General features: G+C 38.1%; 1 protein-coding gene across 1 annotated transcript in view; it reads right to left on the bottom strand.

The window, feature by feature from the left end:
- Positions 1-1,908: 1,908 nt before the first annotated feature.
- The window catches only part of LOC135469385 (ral GTPase-activating protein subunit alpha-1-like), a 90,081-nt gene continuing 70,418 nt past the window's right edge, over positions 1,909-21,571 (bottom strand). Inside the window, 4 exon segments of the mRNA XM_064748020.1 lie at positions 1,909-3,727; positions 10,879-10,974; positions 18,965-19,066; positions 19,574-19,689. Coding sequence (XP_064604090.1) covers positions 3,570-3,727; positions 10,879-10,974; positions 18,965-19,066; positions 19,574-19,689 — 472 coding nt within the window. The 3' untranslated portion in view covers positions 1,909-3,569.

The following is a 21,571-nucleotide window of genomic DNA, read 5'->3' as shown; positions in this document are numbered from 1 at the left end:
ACCTGGTGAGGTGTGCATTATTCTAACCGGTTTTGTCTATGACGTAAACCATTTTCTGGACAAATTTAATCAAGCATCCGCCTATATTTCGCCTGGCAGACGCCATCTTTGGTAGTGGTATTTTACATAAGCAACCTCCTTGCCATACTTAAGCAATTTTTTTAACTTGCTCACGTTTTGTGCAGTGTTTTACTTAACTTTTTTCGGAAAACACTCTATATTGGACTTAAACGGAATATTACCTACTTCAGCAATTTACTGAACTTAAAAAGTTTTGTGAAACGAGGCGCTGGAAACTTCCCTTGGTTCAGCTATTTAAGGTTTTGGTTGCCAGTAGAAATCTAAGTCATCTCTGTGTATGTGGAATTCCTGACAAATCAGGAAAAATCACGTGTCTTCGCACCAATCGTCACATTCCCTATCGGCGCGTGACAGACCTCTATTTCTAATGCCACAATCTGCTCCCTCCCTCAGCACAATTCGTGCCCTCTTCCTTTCACAAAGCTCTCCAGTTCTTCATGCATGGAATCTATCATGTAACTGGCAGTTGATATTTTCTCTGATTCCTTGAAAGGAACGAATCCAACTAGGTCTAACGCACATTCAAAAACCACGTACGATTACGCAAAGCATTAAGACCATGTGCCTGCAGTGACACGCTTACTTGGCCACGTTGCCATTTGGGCGCTGACAGCCGACGTCTCGGACGTGTCCATAAACTATATTTATACAGGTAAATGAACACCATTGACCGAGCGGTGAATCCGTGGACGGCCCGGGGTTAGCCCGAGGGCGGTGATGGATGTGGTGTCAAGGCTGAGACAAGTTCACGGTAATGAGGGGAATTATTTTTCTAGCCTCTCGTGGCTGGTAAATGTGTATGAAGTTTTATTTGCGTGACGAGACGCATATTGGTCTCTTGGGATTCATAGAAACCTAGGATTAATAAGACCACGTCTGTACGCTGAGCTTAAGGCGTGGGCGAGTGGTCCATCAGTGTGGACAGGTATATGTTACGAAAGCGGTGTCCCGTCACCTGAAGCACTCCAGGTGGTTGTGCCGACGGTTGGGACGGGGCTGATCACATCCCTTCACTAAAGATGGTGAGAAATGTCCTCCGGGAGCTGACAAACGTCCATAAATTCTAAGATGCCCAGCCAACACGATATTAGTTCTGCACTGGTCCAGTCAAGACGGGACACCGAATTAGAAGACTTTCATTATTGAAGCTTCCAGAACAGCACGATAAATTAAGGTTGACAAGTTTCGTTGTTGTATAAGCTGCCCTCTACACACGTGTCAGTTTAAAACTTCGTTATTGCATTTCCACAAATGTCTGTATTTCCAAGGTCGTTTTTATTTTCAGAGCTGTTCCTTTTACTAAAAACATTTGCACAGGTGTAGGAAAGGCTTGTGGGCCATGCAAGACCTCACCAGCTGTGGGATCATGCACAACGAGAGTGCTTCTATCTACAGAAGCTGATCACCACACATCGAGGAGCGATATTCTGTGAATTCAAGAATATTATCATTAAGTTTATTCTTACTGACTTGCTTTAGAACAGCATTTAGAAAACAACAACTATATGGAGTTGGTCTGAGTGCTTGAACACTAATGAGTGAAACCGGAAAACACTATTAATCAAGGACAATCGTATTCTGTGGATTTACACATTTGTTTTCTTTTTCAATTATTGCATTTTTGCAAAATAGTTACCTGTAACTACTTTGAAAAGGTAACTACAATGCATTCAGACCCCAAAGAACTGGACTTCATCACACGAGCTAATATCAGTCCAGATCAAGACGATATCTACAAATGCCCAAGCCAGCCAGTCTGCACAAAATATGTCTGAGGCTTAGGTTCACATTAGACTGAACAAACTAACAGAAGACGCAACTCAGTTTGGTGTTACCATAAGAAAGTCTTTACTGGCATCGTTCTTGGCGCTGTATTAACAGTTATAAAGTCCCCATGAAGCATCCAGGTAAATCTAGAAATCTGCAGTATCAGACACAAGAAAAACACATACATACATCTATTTCAAGAAGAATACATGTAAGTTTAAGATAATATGAAAGTAATTTGTTAAACAAAAGTTTCCTTCAAGTTAAATATTATTGTGTTGAACACATGCAACATTACAAGAGTGGCAGAACATTATAGCTAAAACAGTGATTAAACTAAAACTGAACAACCAAGTTTCGTGATAAAATAATCCTCTAGTAAAGCATTTTGTTCACTGGTACACACATGTAGCTTAAAAAGCGAAAGAAAGCACTGCATTGCAGTCAGAAAATACTTAAACAATTGTGGAACACTTTATCTTGATGGCTCTAGTCTAATGTTCAACATAGGAAGCTTGAATAGTCTGCTGGCCCCGAAATCACGAAGCGATCTTAGACTGAAGTCAAAATGTCAAATAACTTTAAAATTGTTATTTCTAATGTAACAAGGTCAAAATATTGCTTGGCAACGTTAATTTTGGGTAAGTTATTGCACAACAAATTTGAGCTGAAATAACGGAAAGGAACATACCAAATTTAATGATTAAAAGTTTGACTTAAGTCTAAGATCGCTCCATGATACCGGGACGTGCTATTTTATACTATATTTATATACAAAGGTAAGCAAACTCAAGCAACATCATAGCTTAAAAGTATTACTCAAAATATAAAGTTACAAAAGCATGGCCATTTCCCCTTCAGCACTCCTTTTGTAACCATGTAAAACCAAACAGTGTACACCAACACACCTCTGGACATTTGACTGACACTGGGTGTTGATACAATACAATTCAACCTGTCACAATACAACTGCTTCAAATAATCCACACACATTCAGAAGTTAGAAATTGCTTCTAACTAGTACACCTTTTATGAAACAATGCTACCCGAATTCATTACACAAGTACTTGCTGAAAGCACATACCAAACACTGTACTATCCATCAGAAGTATCAATGTTAATGTGTCTTTAGAATGTTTGCCAGAGAATGTAACATTTTCAATTACAATAGATGACATTTTGTAAAAGTTAATTACGATATATTACATTTTGCAGTATAATGCAACTGTACTTGCCATCTTTACCAAATGAATAACAGTGAGCGTTTTCCCCGACAATGTTGATAGAAACCTGAATATGCTGAATTTTGACCAGACATGTCACAACGGCTAATGTTACACCGAGTTTGAATGTACTATGTTAAGTTCCTATACAAACCCATGTAGAAAGCAGACAGGTACATTAAAGTAGACACAGTGGTACGAGGACAACACCACGACCTACAGGAATCAACCTAGCTGCAAAACCATAAAGTACACAAACAATTTACAGAGGGTACATGAAAATACACTGTTTTACTACACTGTTAAATTATACCTAATACAACACAAATTAATTAAAGCACTTGAAACAACCCTCGGGTTTATGCAATCAACTGCACAATTTGCTCACAAATCACCCACATTTGTGTGTGTCGATGCGTGACTATACTTAAACCTGTGACCTTCGACACTGACTTCATATATCATTACTGTTACATTATAAAAATAAGAAGCCTGATATTATTTTTTTGCTCCTTTTGGGCTCTCGGGTGGTGAGATGGGATGTGTTCCCTTGGTTGATGAAGTCCGTCGTCCCTTGAGCGACAAGCGACGTGCTGTTCGGATGAAAGTCTCCGCAGCGAGGTTACTGGCACTCTCAAACACAGACATCTCAGACTCTGCAAATAATAAGACTACATTTCATTCACAGTGTACACGGCTACCACTACATCACCTGTCTGCAAGATTACCACTGTATGCACAATACCACACTGTATATGGTTACCATTATGTACAATACAATACAAAGTTACCGCTACAATACAAAACCACAAAGTGCAAAGTTATCACTACAATACATTTATACCACAGAATTAATAGCAATTGTTTCACATTTTACACCTTCACAGCCAGCTAAGGATGCTCAATAAATACAGTTAAACGTCTTATGTAAACACAGGCAAACACAAGTACTCTCTCTGTATCCATTAGAGAAGAACTTTGTCACCAGAGAATGTTGGCCTGCCATGCAAAAAATCTTGACACTACTGCAGAGTGATCGAAGATAATTAAAATAAAACATTATTATATATGCAATAACAAACAGCTTAGTTATTCAAAGTTTATTTTTAGTTTGAAACAGAACAACACATTCGAAATGAAAACAGGTCTTTTCATTAAAGCAAGCACCATTCCCCTTCCCATGAAACACGAAATTACAAAAAAAAACGTGAATAAAAGCGAGTGCATATAGAACAGCGGAATCCCATCAGACACTGGGCGTCCACACATTCACTTGTGAGGCCACACGGACATGAAAGCTTTGCACAAGGAAGTAATCACAAGTGTGTGACATTTGTTAACAAAAGACACTTAAGAAAATGTTCTGACAGCCGAGATGTGTAATAACATAAATCCTGGTAAAACAAACAAAAAATTCTATCTTTACAGCATACATATTATTTGCAGTACAACACCAAAAAACTTTGATAAATGCAACAGGGCCAAGTCCCAGAGTCTGTATTTTCATTATATACATGCATGGCATAACTGATTGGGAAACAGGAGGTTCCATACACCAAAATTCTTGAGATATAACAAATTCAGCACCACTGATCAGATCAACTAACACACAGTATTATTTACACATTTGTAACCTTCCCTATGTTCAGGTAATACATAGTTATCCAAAGTTTTTGAGCATTTTTCAGCGTAGAATGACAAAACTTCGTTTAAAAGCTCTGAAATTTTACTAATATACATGTAGTTTGCAAGCATGCCGCTTCAACACCTGAAGGATTATAATAACACAACAAACTACATGACCAATGTTTTCTATTGAAATGTAGGATTCCAAAAGTTTCAAACACAAAGCCAAATAAGCTTAGAGGATCGCACTGTTATCACAAGTTGCTCTCTGGCCATGTGTGAGACATGAAGTGAAACAATGCAATGTGTCACAGATGTTACAACATAGATGCACATGGATAGCGCAAGTGGCCTATCAGGAAAGCTGCTGATTTGAAGAAGGTTGTTAATAAATGAATGGGCTTCCGTATGCATGACTTGTAGCAAGAGTTTGCAGGGACAATTCTGCATGTTAGTCTGCTCTGATGGCATTAGAATAACCTTTATCACATACCAGCTATTTCATTAGGGTACCTTTTTAAGGAACAAGAGAGATTGATTTCACAGTAATCCTTGTTATAAACATAAATACACGAGATAATCTTGACCAGTTTTTTTTCCAGATTGTGGGTGGTGGTGATGGGTCAGACTATACAATGTATGGGCAGTTTCCCCCATTCAATACATTGCCTGTTGTTACACCTTAGTGCATGCAGTATTTTCTTTCTAGAGACTCGCGGCAGCATAGCAATAATAGATCTTAAATATGAACATAAAAGCTGAATTAACAATGACCTATGCAGGCTATCTCAAATTTCTTCCTTAAATGTCTGTATATTAGTTTGAAATCCAGAAAAAAAGATGTTTGCTTTGTACAACATTGTGGTCACATCTACTTCATATATGTATATTAAAACTTCTTGTTCTCACATGAACGGGGCCTCGTTTCACAAAACTTCATGAGATCAGTAGACTGCTTCAGAGTCGCTAGTGTTTTCCTACATGTATGTCAAAAAACAGGGTGTTTCCCGATAAAATTTAGGTCAAACACTTCATAAATATAGAATTATATTGCTTAAGCAAAACACTTTTTCCTTAAGAAGTTTCATAAAACCGGGCCCACATAGGTGGTAACCTTATATCAGACCACATGTAAGTATATCATGATTACGTGTCAGAGATGGACGGTTCTGTAGACATGCAATGGTGTACATTGTAGCTAGTGGGAAGCCAGTGAAAGCTGGACACACACTAGGAGACTTGACAGCCTCAGAATCCTTCCAAGTACTTATCAGTGAAGATTTTCTGCCAGGACTAATCAATCTACCAGTGAGTGGTGCTCATGGTACTTAAGCTGTAATCTCCACGGCGCTCTAAACTATCCATGGACACGGAATTACTGAGATACTGGAAACAATAAAACTATCTAACAACGCTCAAGGAACAATGATGAGAGGAAGTAGATGGATACAATTGACATGACTAGTGGTTTGTACAGCTTCTCTTCAGATGCTTAATCAGGGAGCAGAAAAGCCAGGGTAAACCTGGACAAAACCATCAAGTGCTCACTGGCCAAGATGGTCCAAATGATTAGCCCTCTAATACTGACAAAAGATAAACGCTTTTAGTGATTCAAGATTTGAAACTGTAACAAAACAAGTTAAAATTTTGACAACAACATGCCTAAATATATTTCATTGAAAGAACAACAATAACAAGATGCAGTTTTATATCCAACCGAAGTGGCATGCTGTATTCCTGAAAATGAACAATATGCAACCATGGTCACAATACTGCAGCAGGAAAAATAAACGTGCACCAATTTTCACAACATCAATGTGCAACAGGTTCAACAAAGAAAAAAAAAACAAAAAAAGTCAGCAAACATCACCATACACATTCCAAACAACATGCCTCGGTTCATGCCACTTACCACGATATCACTGCTTGAACCCTGCTCCCCTCTTCACTGCCTAGAAGACTGATGATAAATATACCATGGGCTTTTGACAGGGAATTACCTAAAATCTTCTCCTTCTTATAACAATGTATTTGACCCCAAAACATAACGCATGCAAGTGGCATACCCTGTGCTTAAAGAGACAATGTTCATGAGACTAGCATGTACACGGACATAAGATGTAAGGAATACAGTGGCATATCCTGTGCTTTATAGGGACAATGTTCATGAGACTAGCATGTACACGGACCTAAGATGTAAGGAATACGGTGGCATATCCTGTGCTTTATAGGGACAATGTTCATGAGACTAGCATGTATACGGACGTAAGATGTAAGGAATACGGTGGCATATCCTGTGCTTTATAGGGACAATGTTCATGAGACTAGCATGTACATGGACGTAAGATGTAAGGAATACGGTGGCATATCCTGTGCTTTATAGGGACAATGTTCATGAGACTAGCATGTACACGGACATAAGATGTAAGGAATATGGTGGCATATCCCGTGCTTTATAGGGACAATGTTCATGAGACTAGCATGTACACGGACCTAAGATGTAAGGAATACGGTGGCATATCCTGTGCTTTATAGGGACAATGTTCATGAGACTAGCATGTATACGGACGTAAGATGTAAGGAATACGGTGGCATATCCTGTGCTTTATAGGGACAATGTTCATGAGACTAGCATGTACACGGACATAAGATGTAAGGAATACGGTGGCATATCCTGTGCTTTATAGGGACAATGTTCATGAGACTAGCATGTACACGGACGTAAGATGTAAGGAATACGGTGGCATATCCCGTGCTTTATAGGGACAATGTTCATGAGACTAGCATGTACACGGACGTAAGATGTAAGGAATACGGTGGCATATCCCGTGCTTTATAGGGACAATGTTCATGAGACTAGCATGTACACGGACGTAAGATGTAAGGAATACGGTGGCATATCCCGTGCTTTATAGGGACAATGTTCATGAGACTAGCATGTACACGGACGTAAGATGTAAGGAATACGGTGGCATATCCCGTGCTTTATAGGGACAATGTTCATGAGACTAGCATGTACACGAACGTAAGATGTAAGGAATACGGTGGCATATCCCGTGCTTTATAGGGACAATGTTCATGAGACTAGCATGTACACGGACGTAAGATGTAAGGAATACGGTGGCATATCCCGTGCTTTATAGGGACAATGTTCATGAGACTAGCATGTACACGGACGTAAGATGTAAGGAATACGGTGGCATATCCCGTGCTTTATAGGGACAATGTTCATGAGACTAGCATGTACACGGACGTAAGATGTAAGGAATACGGTGGCATATCCTGTGCTTTATAGGGACAATGTTCATGAGACTAGCATGTACACGGACGTAAGATGTAAGGAATACGGTGGCATATCCCGTGCTTTATAGGGACAATGTTCATGAGACTAGCATGTACACGGACGTAAGATGTAAGGAATACGGTGGCATATCCCGTGCTTTATAGGGACAATGTTCATGAGACTAGCATGTACACGGACGTAAGATGTAAGGAATATGGTGGCATATCCCGTGCTTTATAGAGACAATGTTCATGAGACTAGCATGTACACGGACATAAGATGTAAGGAATACAGTGGCATATCCCGTGCTTTATAGGGACAATGTTAATGTTTCATCAAATGTTGAACACTAGCACCCCAGATTGTAAAGTTTCAAGCAGATTGATGACACAATTGAAACACAGATTTATCACCTCATGATGATACTCTGTACACAAAATTCAAAGAGTACAAGAAAACCAGCATCTTAATGAAGTATTTTTTAAGCCCTCTATCAAATGCAATGCTGGCATCTTGATTTGCACCTATCTATCAGTGTGTGCATACATGTCAAAGCATAATTTTGTGAAGAGTATTTCTCTAAAACTTATTTACTTAATTAGCTCATTCAAGTATGATTCGCACTTTTATCACTGAGATTATCACCTCATTAAAGTTTGATCCAGTGTCCACTTTTTCCATTTTCCACAGGTGACAAATTTTGGACTTATGTAATTTTCCTTGGATTTAAGTCTTACCCTGTGAGCAGATGTGAACTGCCTAGTATATGGCCATGCAAGACTCAATATTCCCCTTAACTACAAAAGTGTTGGAAGATATGTTTTGTAACACCTAGCATAGTACCTTATCTAGTTTTAATGACTTCTTCTCAAGATCCTGATTCATTTTAGCATCAACTGAATTTTTGCCATGTTGTCAAGAAATTCTGAATACTTGTCTATGTTATCCAGTATGTTTAAACAAATAAACACTGTTTTTCACATTCATTAAATATCCGGTGGAGTGAACTACAAGACTACAAATTAAGACACAGAACAACAGCGGAAACAAAGAAAGAGGTCTTCTACTGCTGGATTTGCTATAATTATGATATTAAAATTATCATTTACACCAATTAGGCCATGCAGTATTGATTTATAGTATAAGTGAAGATCAATGTGATCCTGACTGGAATGTTCAGATCATTTCTCCCAAACAATCTCATATACCATGAGACAAATACTTATTAATTTATTTCAAAGGTTTTTCTTTTATATCCTTACCCATGAAATTTTCGCATACCAGAGACAAATAGAAAACATGTGTTTTGTGATGACATCACCAAAAATACTAAGTTTTTTAGCTTCAAAAATGAACAAAATAAAAGTTACAAAAATGTCTATTTCTCTGAGATCTAAACCAACAGGAGCAGTCAGGAAGATAAGAAACAGACTGTAAACAGTTCAATAACAGGGGGCTCAATTGCGTCATGCTTGAAGTGGCAAAGTAACTCTTTGTTTAATCAAGGTTATATGCGGAATTGAGTTGATGAGTCGTTAATATTTGATTTAGTTTGAAAATATAGAACTAAAAAAACAAACCTCAGTATTTCTTTGCGAGCAATACCATGATTTCAAAGTTAAAAAACAAAAATTTATACATGAATGGGCCCTTTAAAAGGAAATATGAGAGCCCCAATGCTAATTACATGTACCTATATGATGAACTGAGCTCCAGTACTCATGTATGTGCACACTACAGATGAATAACTGGTCCCCAGCATCACCTGGGTGTCAGGAGATGATGCTCACTCAGATTTTTGCCAATGAGTACACAAAACTGAATATGGCTCCAGCACTGATGTAAGAAGCTTCAGCGCTGATGTAATGAGTTGTATTACTGGTCATGATGTACATGTAATGGGCTTCAGTATCAATGTCTTGGCCACCAATTACTGCAATGGGTCCAGTGAGACTGGAGACCATTAATGTAGCCTGAACATTGCCGCTCTTAGATGCCATAATACACAGTTGGGAGGAGACATTAGTTAAGAAGCAGTGTAATTTTGTTCTTCCGAGGGGCCAGCTAACAGTGATATGTCCTCTTCCCAACACCTGGCAAATCTACCACCTTATCAGCAGACAAATTAAAAAAAGACAAATTAAAAAAAGACAAATTAAAAAAAGTACTAAAGCTCGGTGAATAATCCCGGCTTCACATCCCAAACCCACCTGAAGTACCCTACTTACCTTTTCACCAATGATCTCAGGATTAGGAGGTTATGTAAACACAAACCAGAGAAGCTTGCCAAACAAAACTGTGGTTAGTGTGAGGTATGAAGATGTGGGAGTGATAAAGGTCGGTAAGTGATGTACTTGTTATGAACATGGGCCCAATCTCACACAGCACACTTCAGCTACATCTTTCCTTTTAAGTTGAAAGCAGTTATGATTCTGATATAAGAATATGCACATGTGTTATTAATTGTAAATTAGCTATCAAAGAAAACTATATAGGCACTGCACCTAAATGAAAATAGAAAATACATCTTATCTTGTTACATCACATTATCATACAGGAGAGAGACTTTCAAATTAATCACAACACCCTATACTCTCAAATGCTACAAGGAAATTGTACCTATACAACTATACAGTATTCACATATGTCTGAGGATGTTTGTTACAACAAAGAACTTAAAAAAAATGCTGAACACACAGCTGAAATGAGGTACGTAATGGATAAAGAAATCTTAAGAAAATGAAAAACTGTTTTCTCATTTAAAGAAAACAGAGGGATGTTAGCCTATGGGTGATAATTCACACACTTACTACTGGTTAAGAAAAAATGCAACTAGGAAATCTCCCTAAATCAAACTGAGAGGGAAAAAAAAGCGGAAAATACGATCACACGCCTTACCCCCGGCTATTCCAATGTGCTCAGAAAAGTCAGGAGAGGGAACTCTTCGGCGTTTAAGGTGGGAAAACTTTGGACGGAGAGGCAACGACATTGGCACTGTTTGTGGAGGGAGGTCCAAAGGTCAGAGAGAACACAGTTCTAATCTAGGCTAACTGTCTCTTCTAAACAGCTAAATATATCCTAGCTCCAATAACCACTTAACAGCAAATTTAATTCCAAGCGTGTTTTTGATGTATCTCTGTTTTCACAGAAACAAACAAACAAAAACCACTGCAAGCATAAAACACAAGAGATGCACTTTTGTCACTGAAATCTACACAGGAAAGCAGACGATCGTCAAAAAATATAAATACCTTTTGGAAAAAAAAACAAAAAAAAAAAAAAAACATCTGGCTGCCCAAGTTGAAGAATAAGCTTGATTTAGTGCAAAGAAATTCTTGTACGCAGAAGATTTCTGATTTGAACACAAAAAACATTTTCAAATTTAGTCAAGCTTATCCTAGTCACATGATGTGTTTAGCAAATAAGGAATGTGCATGTAGCCTGGTAGTAATGGTGACAATTTATAGTTCCTTGGAACACAACATGATATGCTTATTAGAAAGACATTAGTGAGTTTAAATGCAAATTCACTTTTCTTAGAGAAGTCAAGTCACACAAGAGAGCTGCTTAAAGGCTTAGAATTACTGTAAACATGAAAAGATCAACATGTTTCTTAAGCCACTGTTTTGAACTTTAGATTATCCCAGTGTACTGAGGGCCTGCCAGAAAACTGCAGTGCAAATCACAATAACAATGGCGATGAAACTTAAGCCTGAGGAATTGGGCTCTGCCTTATTGTGGTCAATGGAAATGTACAATGGCCTCTTTGGTTAGGCTTTTTATCAGGATTGTCTGGCTGGCATGCTCTTTGGTTAGGCTTTTCATCAGGATTGTCTGGCTACCATGGTCTTTGGTTAGGCTTTTCATCAGGATTGTCTGGCTAGTATGGTCTTGTCTGGCTAGCATGGTCTTTGGTTAGGCTTTTCATCAGGATTGTCACGGGGCCTCCGTGGCTCAGTCGGTTAGCGCGCTAGCGCAGCGTAATGACCCAGGAGCCTCTCACCAATGCGGTCGCTGTGAGTTCAAGTCCAGCTTATGCTGGCTTCCTCTCAGGCCGTAAGTGGGAAGGTCTGCCAGCAACCTGCGGATAGTTGTGGGTTTCCCCCGGGCTGTGCCCGGTTTCCACCCATCATAATGCTGTCCACCGTCGTATAAGTGAAATATTCTTGAGTACGGCGTAAAACACCAATCAAATAAATAAATAAATAAATCATCAGGATTGTCTGGCTAGTATGGTCTTGTCTGGCTAGCATGGTCTTTGGTTAGGCTTTTCATCAGGATTGTCTGGCTAGTATGGTCTTTGGTTAGGCTTTTCATCAGGATTGTCTGGCTAGTATGGTCTTTGGTTAGGCTTTTCATCAGGATTGTCTGGCTAGCATGGTCTTTGGTTAGGCTTTTCATCAGGATTGTCTGGCTAGCATGGTCTTTGGTTAGGCTTTTCATCAGGATTGTCTGGCTAGTATGGTCTTGTCTGGCTAGCATGGTCTTTGGTTAGGCTTTTCATCAGGATTGTCTGGCTAGTATGGTCTTTGGTTAGGCTTTTCATCAGGATTGTCTGGCTAGTATGGTCTTTCGTACTACAAATTCATGTGCAAGCAAGAAACAAAAATTTGCTGCAGCTGTGATAAGAGTCATAAAACATAGTTTTGGTAAAACATTAACATCAATTCTGGAATACTGAACACTATTTTATACATATAATGAATTCCAGACTATACTGTATGTCTTCTGTTACACACGTATTCACTTCCAGCATTTCTCACCATCCTTTGTTTCTTACAGCAACGTTATCCATGGCATATGTAGCATTTCAGCATGAAAAGGAGAAACTGTACATGCATATAATAGTACATATATTCAGAGCTAGATACCACCTAATATATTTCAGTCAACCAAATGAAATACATGAATCTATATATATATGGGAGTCTAAAAAGGAAATGGTCATATTCACTAGCCTGGCTTTAGAGTACTGTGTATACTGTTGCTTCATGTCTCCAAAAATAAACTGGTATATTTATGTGCCCTTATCAATGATAAAGAATACAACAGAAAACTCACTACATGCACATTACATACAGAAAACTGTTTATGTGCGATGAGATCATGAATATCAAATTATTACTCAGCTGTAAAACACTGTGACAGTTACAGTTTGGTTCGTTACAAACAGAACAAAACCTTACTGAAAAAAGATCAGTTGAGAATAAACAAGTACACTAAATTTAAAAATGGTACATGAGAAAGCATTACAACAGCACATTACTGACCAAAACATGACACATGATCAACATTGTAAGAAGAACACACATTCAGACAATGATGGAATACAGCTTACAGACAAACTGCAAAACATGTTAGGAATCTGACTGGTCAAGATGTTTACCTCAGACAGATCAGAACAATGTATCACTACAGAGACAGATTAGAACAATGTATCACTACACAGACACTTCAGAACAATGTATCACTACAGAGACAGATTAGAACAATGTATCACAACACAGACACTTCAAAACAATGTATCACTGCACAGACACTTTTACTCAAAATCCTTAATCATTCAATGACTTTGTCCATTTCATAATAAAATGTGTGGATCAAAGAATGGTACGGATCCTGTAGGAAATATTTGTATGCTTTTCTATAGAACTATAGAACATGAATGCCCAATTCTGATAAATATTAGTTATTATATTTGGTATATTTTACAAATTTATTTGACTGGAGTTCGAAGGATAAATACTTGCGTAATTTTCCAGGGTTTATACAATGAAACCACACCAGGTATTTTTTTAAATGGCAAGATCTTGCAATTCCTGTGGAAACCAATTAGCCAAGAAAATTGGTCCAAAACAACCTTTGGATCTCAAGTAGGGCAATGAACCATCTTGTCTGGCTACATTACAAGGCAAGATCAAGATAATCCCCATAAATCTGCTCGATGGGATTTGACATGCACATATTACATGAGGAGCCCAGATGCAGTTTTATGGATTTCTGTGACAAACTGACCTTCAAATTTCAGTCCTCTGAAAGCAGTCCGCAAGCTTTACTCTGCAGCCAGATCCGCTACAACAAGCCCCACATTGATTTTCTTATGTCAATTTTCACTCACAATGACAAATGGCACCGTTATTCCGCAAGATTGCCCCTATCTTCAAGACTGTCCACCCAGTCCTTTTTTGATGTTGATTTACGGCCAGAAGAGCAGGTAACCCGACACATGCATTCCACACCAATAACCTGTTGTCCACTTGGGAACACCAGCTACAGCTTGCCCATCTCCCATGAACTCATCCAGCTTAACATCCGCCAATTACCTTCCTCCTCACAGTTTTTTCTCAAAGCAACATTTAATTGAACACAATTTCTAACGCTTTGCAAGATTTTATGTAAGTTTTCCACAGGGTAATGAAAGACTAGAAGGATACATGCACGATGCTTCCTGGGGCTTGGTGGTCAAAACATATTATACCTGAGGTGCAGAAAGTGTCAAAGCTAACCAAAGCACCAGTCTTTTTCACGGTTCTGGACAATCAATGGATTACCTGTGGAGGATACCAACCTGGGGCAGAGCAGAGAAATATTTGATACAACTAACAATGGTGATTAAGCCATACGAAACATTTTACTAAGGTTAATTCCATCCCTAAAAGGATCAAACATTTGAATGTTGGAAAATTCAGCTTTCATTGAAGTTGCTGAAGCACTTGTAGCACCTTCACTTCACAGAGTTCTCATACACTAACAAATGCTAACCACCATCCTTTAATTATTTCCATATACTGAGAGTTCTAAATTCCTCTCCTGCTGTCAGTTTAACGCCAACAGCTAGAGACTAGCCAATATGTGCTAGTAACTAGCCAATATCCTGAAGTCTCACATCTGAGAACTGAATCAACAAACTACTAACAATCAACGGAAATGCATGTTGTTCAGATCAAATGTCTTCAGAAAACACACTGAACTTTTCTGGTGCTGCACGTTTCATCATATTTTAGTACACAAACATATCCTGACTTTAGTAACGCTAACACAAACATACTGAGGGTTCCATGGCTGGCATTTCGCATTGAATTGGAAACAATTTTTAAATCACCAGTTTAAATGTCATTTATATAAATGACGTTTATGTAAATGACCTGCAAACTTCATTTCCATCTCATTATGTCTTCTTTCACATAAATACAGAGGGACTTTTTTTTTTTTTTTTTAAATAAATGTTTATTTTGTATTTCTCACAATTTTTATTACTGGTCAATGATTCTGTCTTTTCCTATCATGCACAGTATTTACATCATCATGTAAAATTTAGATCAATGCAACAAGTTTTTTTTTAATTTGATACCACCATGCAAAATTAACAAACAAATGGTTGATACAGGAAGTGAAGCACTGTGGCTGACAGCTGAACAGGTCATTTACTGGAATCATCTGGGGCATGATTATTACACAACATCTACAAGCTGTTAATGTAAAATGATGCAAACAACAACAACTCAAATTAGTAGGACTGTTTATTTATGTATATATAGATATATAATATTTAGGTATATATCAGAATAATCTGTCAAACAAAAGCATGAAGGAAACAACTTGCTGGATTACACAAAGAGAGCTGCCAGAAGTTATGAGATAGCAGACTATTGTACCAGACAGGAGTCCATGCTAGACTCATGCAAACCTTAAAGTCTTCTTACACCTTATCTGATCAGTGTCATTCAGGGGATGAACTCAACTGCTATAATAATATTCTAGTTTTAACTCTTTCAAAGAAGAATGCTGTTATGTAGGTGCCCTCCACTAATGTAGAATTGCCTGGGAGCAATGTCATGTACAGTTCCTCTCAAACATACTTCAGGACATTTTATAATTATACTGTTGGAATTTTAATTTAAGAAGGGTCTTGCTCCAAGCAAAAGTTCTGATCCACAGCTCACATCTGAATGGTTTCCACGGGAGACATACACTTGCCATCACGAGTAATGATTTTCTTCCAGCTTTAAGAAATGCTGTATCTCTTGATTGGCTGAAGTAGAAGGCGACTACTAAGTTCCACAGCAGATGTACACACACCTAGAGAGCACATGTCATCTACACCATGCAGCTCTGCCTAAATGTGCCACCTGTCATATCACTGATCTGCTGTATTGCATAAAGTCGCCACAATCAACTCCTGTATTCAATGTTAAACTTTACTACAGGTGGCATATATAAAGAGTTGTGGATGGATATTTTACAGTATTGGACATCTGGCAGCATACAAGCAAGTCATTATGTTGTCAATATGAGACTGAATTACTGCTGAAATTATGTAGTATATTTTTATGTGACAGGAGTGACTGAAGTGACATAACAAATATCAACTCTGCAAGCACATTAACATTTCACACTGATAACTGCTATAAGAAAACAGCAAAAAGAAAGTACCAGAGTTAGTTTCCAACACAAAAAGTAAAACAAGCAGTAACAATCATTCAAAGATCATCAACAAATCTTCACAAAATCCCTGTCAGTACAAAATAACAGCCTAGCTGATTAGCCAAAAATTAACCATGTAAAACTGGCAAAAGTTGACACGTACTAATGGTGAATCAAAAATAAAGAGCAGGGACGTGGACATCAAGATGATACCTGTGCAGCATACTTTACCTTTGTAGTTATACTTATAATTTATGAATAACATATTCTAATCACTAGCAGAGCACAACAATGAAAACTCACAAATTACCATGCTAAATCATTACCTTTATGTGAAGGTCAGTAATGGTATGCGTAAGTGGTAATAAACTTTACCCTGCACAAGTTGTGTGAGAGAGACTTGATTAATCTAGAAACAGATAACTTTTAAAGTACATCTCTGTTGGAGGTTTTTACCTAAAAATCAGAGCCAAACCCTTTCCCGGATGACGGTCAGATAACCAGGAAAAGGGAAAAAATAACATGAATGTCAGACCTGAGGTTTGACATCCTTTCCAAACTGTCAATGGTGAACAAAAATCCAGATAGGTACTACTTAGGTCACACTTATATTTCCTTCCAACTACTGAGTTTATCACTGAATTTGAAACGTTCAGCCTGAGGATGTTAGCACTGAGAGACAAGACTCTCTTCTCCAAAGGCTCATAAATACCCAGAAATATAAAAAGAAAACAATTCCTCGTGAAATCATGATTAAAATGTTCTGTGTTTGTAAAGCACTGTTAATCTCTCTATACTGCATTGTTTGTCACAGGGTCATTTTGTTATAAATTTACCATATGTGAATTGTGATTGCACTATTAAATGCCCTGAAATCAATGTTGGCGGGCAACACCATGTGTTGTGTGACACATGTAAGCAGTGACATAATTTTATAGGGTGTGCATAGGTGAATCATTAAAAAAACTCAATAAATAAGTGTAAAAAATGTCAACATCAAATTTGATGATGATATTTATACTTTCAAATGAGTTAGTTTTTATACATGTACACTTTTGACATTGCAATTAAAATACTGGTGCGAGGTCATTGGTAATCAAGATACAATATTCCTTTCAACTAAATTTAGCGCACACTTGAAACTTATGCAGTATAATTATAATACATGACATATTATGGGCATATTTACAAGGCTGGATTAATCAATAACCATTCACATTCAAGATATCAAGGTTTCTTCCAGTCCCAAATAAACACCAGAAACTGATTCCATACAACACTGTCCAAACTCTTCTTCCCAAGTTGTTACCAAATTGAACAAAGAAAGAAAGTAGTATTTGTCCTTATGAAATATTAGGGGAACTTTCAACCTTACTTTTTATCTCCAGAATTCATCATCGTCTCTAGATAATCTTATCATAAAATGACCGTTTTCCACACATAACCACTGCCTCATGTCAGTTTATTCTTGAAACAATACTAACGCATACTTAACTGTGAGATTCCAAATATTTACTGACAAAGCCTTGAGTCCACTATGTTGAATGAAAACATGCCTTCAGAAAGAGTCTGTGATCTGCCTCCCTTTTACTACATGTGCATGCTTTGGGACTACGACTTATTCTAACGCAAATCCATTGTTCATTTTTATCCTCGCAACTTAACTTGAAATCATCTATTCCACGTAAGAGTCTAAGTACTGGCAAAACTCAACTCTCAAATCTGATAACAAAATATCAGCTATCAAGCAGAAGCTGGCAAGCCTACCAATACATACAATTCAGCTGCATGTAGTTTCAAACACATTGGCTAACCATTCTGACACAATGAATGGAAAAGAGTTAATAGCAAGATCGGAATCTGCATCAGATGTATATATAGTCACATACATGTAGTCAATTTGACTGACAAACTAGACATTAGGCAATAACCAGATTGACAGGTATTAAGTAGGCCTATGAACACGGCATTTTCTTAGAGATTCAAGGTCTCTGAATAAAACAATCAAAAATGCTAATGTAGTATGTGCAGCTCTGAGACAGCACTTTGAGGCAAACATCTGAGCGGAAGGTCATAAAATAGGAACATGGTCATCACAAATTTGAAGAGACATGTAAACATACCACATACTTGTGGTATAACATAACTGTTTTGCTGTCACAATCGGAGACTAGATCAGGTTGCTTACGACTGTTTTACATGAGGACATGTTGCAATGAGACAGGTACTCAAACACAAGAACACGCTTCCACAATCACTATGACAGCAGCACATCGTGAGCCAGCTCTACAGCAACGATTAAAATACATCAAGGAGCATCACCATACCAACATGGAAACACGACTGAAAGGCGACTCACATATACAGTCACGTGAGGCCGGACATGAAATATAAAATATGTCTTGTAAAATACAAGGATGACCTGTTTTTGTACAACTTCTGGGGTTTTGTAATATACATGTATATATATAATCACTACCAGTGTACATAAGTAGATAGCACTAGAGGAAGATAAGGCTGTCTTTTCCCTTAAGCCAGAGAGCTGACTGAGCTTTCCTACCTCGTGATTGGCGGGAACCTGACGGTGAAGGTAGCTGATTGGTTGCCGATTTGGCCAAGTCTTGAGCACTAACAGATGTCTCCAGCTTCACTTGGTCAAAAGCTGAGGAGAAAAGAAAACAATCCATGATACACACAATGTAATTCACGACTTTGTACCAGATACCCTGTTTGTGAATGCCTTAAGATTTAAAGAATGTGTAAAACAAAAACATGTGTACAAGATAATCTTAAGGTTTACTGATTTCGATAACATGCTTTTTTTTTTTTCAGTAATTTGTTGACGGAGAGTAAATTCTGTGTCCAGTTATGGGTATAGGGCTATAATCTGGCAGCAAAATGTGTGACTCACAACCACGAAACTGATTACCTGCCACTGGCATTTAACTTCAAACCTACTGAAAGTATATTACATACCCTAATGCATTATTATGGACATTTATCTACTTTCTATTGAGGGTTTAACCTTTTAAATTTACTTGGAACTTTCTCCTGAATTAAAAATGCCTTTGCACCTGTGATTGACATCGCTCTGGATACAATGCAAGGTTTATACAATCTCCCATCATGTTGGATCACAGAGGTAACTTACATCTAAACTGAAGCTTACTTGTGGTTGGCTGAGTGAGCACAGGAGCGAAGACATTGGCGGCAAAGTCCTCAAAAGTGGTTGGCTGAAGATGGTGCTGGATGATGGTGTCCAGGCTTCTGTACCTCTCCTCAAAGCTAGACACAGCTATTAAGGTTGATAATCTTACATTTCCATGTTGGTCCAGTGTGTACAGCTAGAATAAGGGAGTTGTAAGCACAACACCACTTCAAGGCCCTATTCTTCAGCTGTGTTCATGGTTTGTAACATTCTAATGTTATAACCAACATCACATGTTCTGAGAATTTGTTTACTTATTCACTGGATTTGTTTATTTAATTATTTATTTATTTATTTGATTGGTGTTTTACGCCGTACTCAAGAATATTTCACTTATATGACAGCAGCCAGCATTATGGTGGAAAGAAACCCACGATCATCTGCTGGCAGGCCTTCCCACATATGGCCGGAGATCATGTTCTCAGAAATCTTCGTAATATATTTAACTATGACCACTTCATGAAACATAAAGGAGTATATATAAAGCTGGACATCTCTAGATTGTATAGTAAGCCTGTACTGTAAATGGCTGCCTGACCTGAAGAATTTTAATGGATATTACTGCACTAAAGTCAAATTCAGGCACTACTGGCATTTAATGAGCAATCATGTATCCCCTACCATCACATAAAGCATTGCCCCCAAAAACCGCTTTTTTCTACTCAATGACAGGTGGCATATTCAATTTAATATATTTTTGGCAGCAGCACTAAAGGCTTTTCTCTCTACGTTTAATATTTATCAATCAAAAACTCCATATCTCTTGTGCAGCAAAAAGTAATTTATCATATGGACTAAATTATGGTTAATTTTATATCTTAAATACACTTCATTTAAAACAAAGCCGTATAATACATTGTGTGTGTGTGTGTGTGTGTGCGTATACACTACAGGTTCAATAATTGTTCACATTTCAACCATCAACCATCTTTCTTGGTCACAACAGCCCCAGTAGAAATCAGGGGACTTATATGTATCTGGTCATTTCTGAACCTTTGCCTGTGCTGGCCCTTGCATGGAAAATCATTAGCAATGTTACGCTAAATGGGCTGATCACATTTCAACTGTGCAGTGACTCCAGTATTCTTATGAGATACGAGTCTGCTGCTAACATGATTTAATTTTACAACATCCGCAGTTTTCTGTTTCATGGTCATGACACGGTGGTAAAATTCTTTTGCAGGCTCCATCCCTTTTGTGTCCGTGCCACCCGGCTGAGCATGTATATGAGTGGGCAACCCAAACCTACCTAATACACTACCTCAGCTGATGAGCTAGGCCAGCAGCATTCTGCAGGTGACACTGTACATAATGACATCATAAATCTATTAATTTAGCGTTTTGATCAATATCTTTGGTGCACTATTCCGGCCAGTCTCCATGCCAGCTAAGAACTGGAGATGGAATGCAGGCAATGTGTTTGTTCCATGGACCTATCAGGTGACAACTCTACACCAGGCCATGTACATTTACCTTCTATCACGTGTAACAGCCAAGCTGACAAACAGCAATCATAACACTGCGTTCATTAATGGGCTTCCTGGAAACGACACTAGTCAGCAATTCTCCCATTACACTCCCGCCACATTTAACACCACATATAATGTTTTCAATCCTTCCATGCATAAACAACTGCATCCAAACTATGTACATGTACACTCAACATGTAGCTTGGTTGGTAATACATGTTCTTACAATTCAACCCAGACAATGAAAGTCTCCCAAAAGCAATCAGCACGACAACAAGCAAACGAGTTGCTGTTTACTTTCCCTTATCTCTGGAAATGGCATGAGACTATCACTCAAGACACACCTAAGTATTGCCTGATACAGAACAACCTCCTTAAGTAGCAGACAGCAATTTTAATTGAAAGGTATTAATGTTATCAAGTCTGAAGGAAATGAAGGTCTCAATGGAGCTGACAACTTAACACTACAATAGCAAAAAACCCCCAAAGG

Source organism: Liolophura sinensis, chromosome 6 (assembly GCF_032854445.1).
Source record: "Liolophura sinensis isolate JHLJ2023 chromosome 6, CUHK_Ljap_v2, whole genome shotgun sequence".
NCBI classification, from domain to species: Eukaryota; Metazoa; Mollusca; class Polyplacophora; order Chitonida; family Chitonidae; genus Liolophura; species Liolophura sinensis.
Note: the sequence above shows the minus strand (reverse complement) of the source record. Positions and strands in the feature narration are given on the sequence as shown.